Source organism: Oncorhynchus keta, chromosome 5 (assembly GCF_023373465.1).
Source record: "Oncorhynchus keta strain PuntledgeMale-10-30-2019 chromosome 5, Oket_V2, whole genome shotgun sequence".
NCBI classification, from domain to species: Eukaryota; Metazoa; Chordata; class Actinopteri; order Salmoniformes; family Salmonidae; genus Oncorhynchus; species Oncorhynchus keta.
Genome location: NC_068425.1, coordinates 17,480,838 through 17,492,461, shown reverse-complemented (window position 1 = coordinate 17,492,461; position 11,624 = coordinate 17,480,838). Strand labels below are relative to the sequence as shown.

General features: G+C 42.5%; 2 protein-coding genes across 2 annotated transcripts; one reads left to right on the top strand and one right to left on the bottom strand.

Annotated features, from left to right (window-relative positions):
* The first annotated feature begins 22 nt into the window (after positions 1-22).
* Positions 23-7,554, top strand: LOC118376994 (protein FAM234B). The gene is made up of 13 exons (XM_052518891.1): positions 23-175; positions 1,254-1,787; positions 2,197-2,319; positions 2,575-2,826; positions 2,983-3,098; positions 3,280-3,439; positions 3,539-3,677; positions 3,756-3,956; positions 4,387-4,468; positions 4,569-4,733; positions 5,544-5,664; positions 5,774-6,003; positions 6,121-7,554. The coding sequence occupies exons 1-12, from the start codon at positions 139-141 to the stop codon at positions 6,001-6,003; spliced, it is 2,160 nt and encodes a 719-aa protein (XP_052374851.1). The 5' UTR covers positions 23-138; the 3' UTR covers positions 6,121-7,554.
* Positions 7,555-9,265: 1,711 nt separating this feature from the next.
* LOC118377000 (NADH dehydrogenase [ubiquinone] 1 alpha subcomplex subunit 6-like) lies at positions 9,266-11,432 on the bottom strand. Its single transcript, XM_052518893.1, has 3 exons — positions 11,264-11,432; positions 9,751-9,866; positions 9,266-9,483 (listed from the first exon to the last, which is right to left on the bottom strand). Exons 1-3 carry the CDS (start codon positions 11,400-11,402, stop codon positions 9,352-9,354), a joined length of 387 nt encoding a protein of 128 aa, XP_052374853.1. The 5' UTR covers positions 11,403-11,432; the 3' UTR covers positions 9,266-9,351.
* Positions 11,433-11,624: the final 192 nt, after the last annotated feature.

Here is an 11,624-nt window from a genome sequence, read left to right as displayed (position 1 = left end):
TAATTAAAAACGTTGTATCCCAGAATGCACTCGCTACAGTCCCGAAACGTCCACACACACACGCACACACAACAGTTCTTTGGCGCCTCCGTCGGATGAGAGGATAAATTCTGTAGCACAGCGCCGTTACAATTTGCAATGGCTGCAGCTTTGTCCCGTGCTCTCAAATTGCCTGGTAAGAGATGCGTTGCAATTATTTGTGAAATAGATATGATTGATTAGGTGAAAAGGATGTTGTGTAGTCTTTGTACCAGTCGTGTCTCATTGTTGTTTTGGTGTCATTCTGTTAGCTCATGTGAGCTAGCTAGGCCAGCCAGCTAGCCACAATAATGTTGATTGCAATAACACAAAATCAGGTTTTTATTTGTTTAATGACAGACCAGAATTGAGAGGTGAAAATCGACACTTATTTTCAATGTTTGATATTTCGTTTCTTTTCAAGTTTTAATTAGAAAAACATTGCATCATTTACAATCCTATGTGCCACACTAGCTAGTTACTGTACAGTACAGTAAGGTGCCACATCAAAGTCGCTTGATTGCTCAGTGCTCACTGTCATAATACTGTTATAACATATGTAACTACTTGCTTAAATCTCGTGTTCAACAAATAACTACATATAGGGCCATGTAATGGGGGTCCTTCATTTAACTTGGCAATTATTGTCATGCCAAACAATGAGCAATAGAGTCGGCAAGGGTACAAACAGATCTGGGACCAGGGTAGGACATAATTCATTTGGTGTTAAAATAAACAATATTTGAGTAACTTCCCGGGCCTTTTGGGATGCCTGTCGTTCTATCAGGCACCACCATGCTCTATCAGATCATTCTAGTTTTCACCTGGGCTTTGTTTCCAGAACAGATCTGTAGACCCCCTGTCCTGCAGTCAAATGACCAAATCGATCTCTAGTGGCCTCAAGGGTGGAATGTTATTAATATTTGTCAGAATATCGTAATTAATAAACATTATCCAGTGTTTCTATGTCATATGGTTTTGTTATTTCAGTCTTCTGTGATCTATATTAAGTGTAATATTGGGATGCAAACTCAAAATGTAATACATTTCAACTCTATATCTGACATGTACAGGTGTCTATATTTTTTTAAGCCCATAACCATGTGTGTGAAGTGTATACTTTTGTTTCAACGTAGATTTGTTTAAGACTACCAAGAAACAACTCTGTAACCCTGATTTAGCCCACTGCAGTAAAAGGTTAACCGTGTGTGTCTTTGTGTGTATGTCCCTCACAGGGAAGAAGGGCTCGGAGCTTGGAGAGTATGACCCCCTCACTCAGGCCGACAGTGAGGACGAGAGCGAGGAGGACGACCTGGTCCTCAACTATCCCCGCAATGGCCTGGGGAGGGGCAACTGCATGGGTACAGGTACCTCAGAGCTGAGAGGGAGCAGAACAGGGAGGCTCGTAGGGGATGAAGATGAGGCAGAGGAGGACGATGATGAGTGGAGAGAACGCCTCCCAGGAAAAAAGAGGCAGGAGAGAGAGGAGAAGGGCATGCAGTACTGGAGCCAGAGGGAGACAAACAGGGATGAGGGAGTAGAGGATGGAGGGGGGCTTGGGGCCTCTGGTGGCCCTGGATTGGGTGTCAGTGCTGACCCGGACGGGAAGAAGGCTAAGGTGAGGGGAGCCATCCGGGCAGCGTTTTTCCTGGTGCCTCTGGTCTGTGCCATGCTGGTGGTACTGCTGTGTGCCTTTCTGGTGCCTTGTCAGCATGGGGAACTGGACAAACGGCCACAGTGGGAGAAAGAGCTGGGTGATCATGTGGGAGGTGAGTGAGGAGTCTAATGTATAAACAATACACATGAAACAGACTACATTTTACCCGTATGTTGCTGGTTGCTGATACCAATACACCTCTCCCTCACAGCAGAGAAAGAGAAAACTACAGGTCTGGTCCAACTGGTCAGACTCTGAGTACACTAGTGCTTTAGATTAAGATAAGCACACAGTCAACATTACAATAAAGTCAACTGTATGAGAAAGCAGTTGAGAACACAAAACTCAGATTTAGCTGACTGTCTTTGTCAGGGGGTGGATATTACACAGTCTGGATTACTATGATTACACATTACCGTGATTATTATAATAGCATGTTAGCAAAGCAACCACAGGTCTAGTTTAGTAAATAGTAGTTACAAACTGTTCCTGTCTGTAACAGTGGTTTTCTTCTTCTTTAGGTGTTACCCCACCTCCTCTTGCACTGTGGGATGTTGACAATGACTCAGTTGAGGATGTGCTAATAGGAGTCACTCAAAAGAGCAACAATACCCATCTCTCCAGTTCTGCAGGGAACAACAAAGGTATCTATGGAAACAGCAAGGGACATTGTCGTAGTAACGAAAAGGATATTTTCAACCGTCATTTTTAGGCGTTATTCTCTCTCAAGCTTACCTCCTCACTGTACACCATAAAAATCTACCAGTGATTATGTAATATTAATCTCCATATCTAATCCTGCTCGCCCCAGTAAACTGCTGAGAACACACAATTTGCCACACGTAATAAACCCCACCCACCTTTACACCCTTCTCTTTCTCCCTCTCTTTCTTTCCCAGAGTACAGTGTGGTGGCCCTATCTGCATTCAGTGGTGAGGTGCTTTGGAGGAGGGCCCTCAGGGAACCTGTGGAGTCCATCCAGTGTGGGCTGCAGTACGAAGCCCACCCATCACCACTGCCAGCAGGGGGCGCTGCCCTCAGAGCCCTCCCCAACAGCGCCATTCCCCTATCTGCCCAGAGAGACAGAGCTAGCGGCCCCGTGTGTCTGCTCATCGAGTCTGCACACCTCACTGCTGTCAACGGCACCACAGGTCAGACAACAACCACAGAAATGCATGGCTTTTAATGGTTCAGTTTCACAGCTACAAGCATGAACATTTTAGCAGTTGTGGAGATGTATTAATAATGTGTTGTAGTTAATAGTTTTATGTTCATTAAGGAGTAATCGATTGTATTTTCCTCCTCAGGGAAGAAGCTGTGGTCGGTAGCACCAGGGGAGATCCAGTCCCAGGCAGTTTCCCTGCCAGATCTCCAAGGTGACTCTGTTCCTGACTTACTGATTGCCACTTTACCTGCTGACCAGGTATGACAATCTCTGGCTTGGCACCTATACATATTTATTGCTGTAATAAGACAATTGTTATTATATAAATCATATTATTATTATTACAATATAGACCATAATCCCAAATCGTCAGAGTCACTGTGTTAACAACACTCATTTTCCAGTCAATCCCATCAAACTGTCTCAAACGTATTTTCAGGTGTCTGACCTCTCACTGCTCCTGCTGTCTGGGCTGACTGGAGCTATACTTGGACATCCCGTGACCTTTAACCTCACAACCTTTAATGTCTCTGGAAAGCTGATCGGTCCCCTGTTTCATGAGACACAGCTGGGGGCATATTACATTCTATTTGGACTAGGTAAAGGATTCATTTTATATCAAGCACAGTGACTTTGAAAAAATGTTTCTTATTTGAAATGACTAAATGTCTGATAATGTATCTTGTATACTAACTCAGGCACTGTAGAGGCTGTATCCCTCGGAGATATTTACACTCGGGCTACTGGAAAAACACCAATATCCCCTGGTCTAAGACTGAAGGAACCTGGCTGGGAGAAGCTTAGGAAAACCAACTCCTCCCTCATACACATCTCCAGGTAAGGCTAAGAAAGTGCTCGGTTACACAATTACAATAGAGTGCCTGTTTGAACGACTGTTTGACTTTCTCTGTCCAGTGGAACTGAGCAAGTGGAGTTCTTGGTCCCCCTAGTGGCTGGCTTGTGTAACAACCACAACAGCCTGGACTCTATCTCCAACCTCAACTCCAGCCGCAGTGACTGGGTGCTGGTGTGTGGCAAGCTCTCCAGCAAGCTCTCTGTGCTGAGAGAGAAGGATGCACACACCGAGTGGACTCTTACCTCCTCAGCCATACACAGGTAGGAAATATGTTCACCATGATATATGGAGAAGTTTATCATTAGGGTGTATATGACTAAGCATAAAAGGGATAGCTTCAAGTTTTGTCATGTGCACAAGTGCAGTGAAGTGCATTTCTTGCAAGCTCTTTTCCCAACAATACAGATATCAATATCTCAAACTATAAAGTAATACCCTATAATAGTGGTTTTCAAACCTCTCTTCGGGGACCCCCAGAAGTTTCACAATTTAGTTGGAGCCCTGAACTAGCTCAAGTACTTGACCTTATCAAGGGCTTGGTAATTAGCTGACAAGTTGAATCGGGTGTGCTAGCTCTAGATTAGTTCAAATATATGGAACGACTGGGGATCCCCGAAGGAGAGGTTTGAAAACCCCTGCCCTATAAAGTTATAGAGCTAAAATAACCTGAATCATTTATCATTGTCTCAGTCGTCCAGCACCAGGCCAATTCAACGATGATGGAATCCCAGATCTCCTCATACAGAAGTCTGGGGCCCCTAGAATGAGAAAAGTATAATCTCTTCTACAAACACTTACACCTATAGCTATTATACTTCTCGGACAGTTGTACATATTTACAAAGATGACCATCCATCTCTCTGTGATCTCAGGTTCAGGTGGTTGATGGAGCCAGTGGGCGTAGTCTGTGGGAGACAGAGTTTATTTGTCCACGCCTTGACCTGGAAGGTACCTCAATCATGACATCTGGTCAATCAGCTTTCCTTTTCTGGGCCGGTGACCCTGTCAGACCACCAAAGAACCTCACCAAGACAACCGTGAGTCGAGGAGCAGGAATACATTTTCTACGAGAGAACGTGTTATGTTGGTTCATCCTTCAGTGGTATAGGCACAAGGGCTGGGGTCAATTCCAATTTAATTTGAAATTGCAATTAAATATTTGAATTCACTCATGAAGTGGAGAATTTATGTTGAATTCAATTCAAATTTCAACAATCGTCAAGTTATGGAATTGGAATTAGACTGTTTGAACTATTTGAATTGGAATTTAATATTTGTACATTTTCCAGTTAATGGAATTAATGCAGTTGGTATTGAAAAATGTACTGCAGGATTTGTTTAAAATCATTTAAAGTTGTATTTCAATATTTCCAGTGTAGCTAAGCTGTATGGATATTGATATGATCAGCCTGAAAGCATGAGGGAATTTAATTTTGGAATGTAATTTGTGGAATTGTTAGGGATAATATTCAATTGGGAATTCAATTCTTGGAATTTACCTAGCATTGCAATTGAATTATCTCTGAATTCTAAGACTGACCGTAGTCCTTTAGCAGACACTTTGGATAATTGACAAAAATGGAATTTTAAATGAATTAAGTTGAATTTACAGGAAAGAGATAATTGAATTAGAATTGAGTTAGTGGAATTAACCAGAAACCTGCTGCCAGAATGTTAACAATAGTCAATGTTCAGGTTGGCAGTCGGAAGATAGAAAGTCCCTTTTGGTGTCTCCTGTAATTAGTGGAATTCACCCCAACCTGATAGGTAAAGGATTACATATCTGTGCCTATCGTACTATGAGGTTCAGTAGTTGAAATCTATTTTAAGTCTTGCTCTGTTAACAGGTGGCACCAGGGGCGGTTCAAGCCATGCCAGTCATCCGAAAGCTCTTCATGTTACATCCTGCATATCCCACAATCCTCCTGGAGCTCGCCAGCACCACAGACACCATTCTTACTGCTGCAGGTGATGCGTGATATGCTGTATTTATTATTTTATAATTGTGCATATGATTATGGCTGTTGTTAGTAGCACTGCTGATCAACAACTGTTTCTCCCCTTTTCTCTGGCTTAGTGAGTTACCAGGAGCCGCAGAAGGATGCCTCCTACATTACCGTGTCCTCCCGGCCTACCTCTGGCCTGGGGCCTGGGTCTCGGGTGGTGAAGAGCATGAGCCTCAGGGCAGCAATCACTGCTGGACAGATTGTGAGGCTGGGAGAGAGCAGCACCGCAGGGGTACCAGTCAGACCTGGAGTATTTGAGATAAACAAGTTCTTCAGGCGTCTCACCTTCAAAAACCATTAGGTAAAACGGGGAGGGAACATAGCTAAGTATGTCCAGAATATGCTTTATATGACATGATGTTTGTGGTGTCTGTATAGTTTCAGATGACGAAACACATTGTTTTGTTTTCCTGTGTAGAGAGGAGTTATCATTTGCTGGTTCTACATGATCCGAGGGAAACCACTGGCGGGACCAAACCTGTGGAAACACCAAGTGAAGGAGATTTATCTCAAGCTGTTTACATTTCCACTTTTGTCCAAAGTACGATTTGAATTACTATTATTACTCATCTCACTTGGCTGAAAAATATTTATTTTGCTGTATTTGTATTATATGTGTATATATTATGAGTTGACTTATTTATTTATGACCAGTCCTTTTTATTGAATATTGAATTTAATATATCAATGACTACCTTGTTTGGGGTGAATGGAAATCAAAATATGTAAGTAAGTACATAGAAGAAACTTCTGGAGATCAAGCGCAATGATTTGAATGGTAGGTGTGTAGGTGTAAGTTGTCCATTGCACAATTGGCACCTCACTCGTTTAGTATATTTTTAATCTACAGAATGAGAGGCAATTACCCAGTTAATTCCTCCAAATACATTCATTCCCCTCTCATATCCACTTTTTCAATTAGGCAATTGAGGTCTGTGTTCAAGCAGAATTACCCAGTTATGTAAAGGGGGTCTGTACATATTCTAGGGTATGTTGAGCCATTTTTTACATTCAGCATCACTACATCAAGGAAAATACAGTATTCGTTCCAACATTGATGTCTACATATATTTCAGGATGTTGTGTATCCCTGAAAATAATCAGAATTCATGTAAACATTTAAGTTTTGAAAACAGCTAATTCAGGTTAGTGGCTTCTTGGCACAACTTACGTATGCACAGGGACCTGGTAGGTTGAGCTGCCTTGGGGTAAGTGGGTGCTGGTAGGTCAAAGTTTCATTCATGGAATGGGGGTGTGGTATATTGTATATCTGAAATGTATGTCTACATTCAGATATAGATCACTATTCAATATTATTAACCCTTCCATTTCTTGACCAGTTGTCAGGGACAGGGATGTTGTTTCGATTTGTGCCAATTCAAAGGCAAGTTCTCTGCATGTGGCTACAAAGCCCATGAATGCAAAAAATACTAATGGTGTACTAAGCCCATGAAACTGGTCTGCAAGATTATTGATAGGTTTAGCATGCTCAGACTGTCATCAGTTAAGACCAAGTGCCTCTGCTACTTGGTCACATGATTAATGTTGTATGGTTTCTTAGAAACAAGGGGTGGCTAAACTAACCTTAAGGTTCAATTTACCCCATTCTCCACAACAGTATTTACTGATATGCTACTTACTGAAAGGTTTACATTTCTTTCATCAATAACTATTGTAATGATGATACATTATTGCTGAGTGCCATGTATGGTAACTGCATTTTATTGCTATTGGTACTTGTAAATATTGCTGACATACTGGAAAACATTTACAGATTACATGAAGAAATAAATGTACTGCTGCAATTCTTAGTGTTTTGTACTACAGCTGTACTATGGATTTAGCTCCGTTTGTAATAAATTATCATAAAAACACTTAATTAATCATGAGAAATATTAGAGTAAAAGGAGGGCGCAGGCTCAGGAGCGGTGCTTGGGTGCATCCAAAATAATCTCTTTCTGCATTGCTGAGAGCGTCAAAGGCTTGGAAGATGGCCTCGGGCTTGGTTCGTCAGGCCAGACTGTTGGTGTTGAAAAACAGTCATGGACCAACATTTTCTGGGTTTTATGCTAATGCATTCGGAAAGGCACTCATTACCGAACAGTTGTGTACTCAGTACCAGGTGGTATTTTGCCAGAACCCAAGAAGGTGAGTGATGTCTGTTGAAAATATGAGCAGGTAATTTATGAAATGAAAGAGGCGGAGGGAGGAATTTAGTAAAGGTGCCTGAAAGTTATTTGTAATTAACGTTATATCTTATAACTTAATAGGAATGTTTAATCTCAGGTAGGATCTCAGTGAGCCTATACCTCTCCATTTCACTGGAAGTGTTAGAAATACATGCGTTTAAATATGTAAAGCATGCATCATGTAAATTATTTATTTTATCCTGGTTGTCATGGTCTATAAAATCACACAGCATTGCAGGCTAACAGATATGTTTTTGTGATGGAATTGTTGACAATTGTCCAGAGCTCATTTGGCCTTTTCCGGATTGCTGTGGTTGTGATCCCCTTCCTGTATGTCAGAACTCTGATCAGCAATAACTTTGCTGTGCTGCTGGAAGAGCATGACATCTTCATCCCTGAGGATGATGATGACTGAAGGGTCTGTATGCTCCAACATATGACCTGGGTATGTTGTATGTATAATGATCAATAAAATCAACTTCAGACGATTGATCTCTTAACATTTAAGCAATAAAGATAACATTTGCCCTCACGGAAGACGAGGCCTATTACTGTGTTCTCCCTCAAAGTGTAATGTGTCGCCTCTCAGACAATGGGAAGACGTGTGACAGCTGAAAAGACTTGAGGATCTCAAACTCAAAGCCTTTCTGGTGCTTCTCTCCCCATCCATTGTGATGTGTGCCTGCCTGGATACAGAGCTGTTTTAGAGAAGTGGTGGGACTAATTCCTCCCTAGTTATAATACATGCACAGATAAGTCTTACTAAATCAAATAGATCGGTGTGCAGAAGGAAACACTTGGATCAGTTGCTTTTGATTTAGCCAGTGATATCTTCTACATTGATGGAAATATTTGTTCTGCTTTCAATCATTCTGGGGATATTGATTTATTTGGGAAGACCTTAATCAGGTGACAGGCCTGCATAGGTGTCCCTATTTATCTGGTTTCTGATATAGGTTATCAAGAACACTTGGTGCTTTTTATTCCAACCTGTTGCATTTATTTTTGATGAAGTGATCTAATAAAGTCGACCTATATGTAATGGCCGTCAGTGGCATGTCATTCATGACTATTTAAACTATTCAGAGGCTTATCAACTGGCGTATTGAATTGGAGTGGGTACAGGGTAAACACAGGGTCCATGACAACCATACTGATATTCCTTGGTCTCAGCATCCATCTTCTGAACTTAGTGATGATAAGGGCTAGTTTGCACAAACACTTCTGTATCACATGAAAGTACCTCTACTGTGGCAACGCAGAGGAATAGCTATGCAGTGCACAAGGAGAGCCTTCCGACTTCAAGTGGGAAGTAACTGTCCCATGACTGTTTTCACAAAATGAAAACATTTGTACAATGAGGACTTGACAAGATTGGGTATCATGTGTATATTTACAGTTCAATAAGGGGAAGCCTCTGTTACACTGGACAAAACAGGGTGGAAAGTACAGGGAGCAGTTCAATTGTCATGTCCAACATAAAATCTGGACAGAAAGTCTGCAGGGCGTGGTACCTCCGTCTCATGGAAATAGCGCATAATGTGGGTCTTCTGCTTCCAGACATTGATGGTCTCCTGCAGCTCCATCTTACCCTATTGTAAACAAAAGTATGCAAAGAAAACATCACTCGCTACACTTGATACGTGACCATTGAGCTTAGTAAATATTCTCGTCAAAGTTGTTTTCTTTGAACGATTTAGATGCGTCACATGTAAAATGATGTAGAGCATGACAGCCCAGTTACCTAGACAGTTTGTATCTCGGTCTAGCAGTATAACACTAACCCACCGTGCCACTAAGAAACTAGGCTAACTGCATGAGAGAACATTGACTGCTTGGGGGGAGCCGAGTAGACTAACCTTAATGACAAGCATGTCAATCACACGGGGGTCATTGACGTGCTTGTTCCTGTCAAACATCTCCCTCACTTTGTCTGTTCCCTGGCGAGCTGTGATGTCCAGCTGAAAGGTAGTCACTGTGGGACAAAACATAAGACATATGAAATTCCCACAACAAACTCAAAGAAATATGTACATTAATGCATTTACTTATCACACTCCCTACTTATCAAATTGCTAATCATGTGGCCTATCTGCAAATGTAGGAACATGCTGTCTTACACCAGCGCATCCCAAACATGCTCAATGGGTGATGTGTCTGGTGAGTATGTAGGCCATGGAAAAACTGGAACATTTTCAGCTTCCAGGAATTATGTACAGATCCTTGCGACATGGGGCAGTGCATTATCATGCGGAATCATGAGGTGATGGCAGTGAATGAATGGCACGACAGTGGGCCACGGGATCTCATCAAGGTCCATTCAAATTGCCATGGATAAAATGCATGTGTTCAGTGTTCGTAACTTATGCCTGCCCACACCATAACCCCACCAAGAGGCACTCTGTTCACAACGGTGACATCAGCAAACTGCTCTCCCACACAACGCCATACACGCTGTCTGCCATCTGCCTGGTACAGTTAAAACTGGGATTGATCAGTGAAGAGCACACTTCTCCAGCGTGCCAGTGGCCATCAAAGGTGAGAATTTGCCCACTGAAGTTGGTTACAACGCCAAACTCAAGACCGTGGTGAGGACGACAAGCACACAGATGAGCTTCCCTGAGACAGTTTCTGATATAATTTCTGCACAAACTTCAGTTGTGCAAACCCGCAGTTTCCTCAGCTGTCCAGGTGGCTGGTCTCAGATCCTGCAGTTGAAGAAGCCCGGATGTGGAGGTCCTGGGCTGGTGTGGTTACACGTGGTCTGTGGTTGGGAGGCCGGTTGGACGTACAGCCAAATTCTCTAAAACAATATTTAAGGCGGCTTACGGTAGAGAAATAAACATTAAACTATGACAACAGCTCTGTAGTCAGCATGCCAATTGCACACTCCCTCAAAATGTGAGGCATCTGTGGCATTTTGTGACAAAACTGCACATTTTACAGTGGCCTTTTACTGTCCCCAACACAAGGTGAACCTGTGTAATGATCATGCTGTTTAATCACCTTCTTGACCTGGCAGGTGAATGGATTATCTTGGCAAAGGAGAAATGCTCACTAACAGGGATGTAAACAAATGTGTGGAACATTTCTGGGATCTCTTATTTCAGTTCATGAAACATGGGACCAACACTTTACACACAGTTGCAATTTATATTTTTGCTCAGTGTGGACACATCGCGTTAGCTAAGTGTGGCCCTAGATTGAAAGTATATGTTAGCTCACTTAAAATCGACAAGATATGTAGCCAATGAGCTAAATAAATGAAGCTAGAGTGCCTTACAGCTAGTTAACGTTAGCTAGCTGTCTTAGCACGACCTTGACGCTGGGATCCAGCTCGTGTGAATCTAATAAAGGGAGAGCTGGTTTTACCTGTGTTTGGAACCTCTCTGTACCAGGCACGATACAGTTCGCGAACTCGGCGCTTGGCTTCATCCAGATCCCTGCTGAAAATCGGTTTGACAACTTTAGCAGCAACAGAGGCTGTCCGGGTCGCCGCACTGGACGCCATGTTTGTTTATTTTATCTTCTCTGGTTAACATCGTTAATAATTCTGATTTGAAACACGTATTAGTGCTGCCACCTGGTGTAGAGGGGGACATGTATCTGCTTCATGTGGGCTCACTTTTTCAACCCCATCGAATACCTTTGGGATGAATTGGAACACTGACTACGAGTCAGGACTAACCACCCGACATCAGTGCCCGACCTTACTACTGCCATTAAGACGAGC

Excerpts from the sequence above, each read along its gene's own strand:
- LOC118376994 (XM_052518891.1), top strand. The coding sequence starts at position 139 with ATGGCTGCAGCTTTGTCCCGTGCTCTCAAATTGCCTG. Across the intron at positions 176-1,253 it reads CCGTGCTCTCAAATTGCCTG|GGAAGAAGGGCTCGGAGCTT; the intron begins GTAAGAGATGCG and ends TGTCCCTCACAG. Across the intron at positions 3,957-4,386 it reads ACCTCCTCAGCCATACACAG|TCGTCCAGCACCAGGCCAAT; the intron begins GTAGGAAATATG and ends TCATTGTCTCAG.
- LOC118377000 (XM_052518893.1), bottom strand. The coding sequence starts at position 11,402 with ATGGCGTCCAGTGCGGCGACCCGGACAGCCTCTGTTGCTGCTAAAGTT. Across the intron at positions 9,867-11,263 it reads CAGAGAGGTTCCAAACACAG|TGACTACCTTTCAGCTGGAC; the intron begins GTAAAACCAGCT and ends TTTGTCCCACAG. Across the intron at positions 9,484-9,750 it reads TTGACATGCTTGTCATTAAG|GGTAAGATGGAGCTGCAGGA; the intron begins GTTAGTCTACTC and ends TGTTTACAATAG.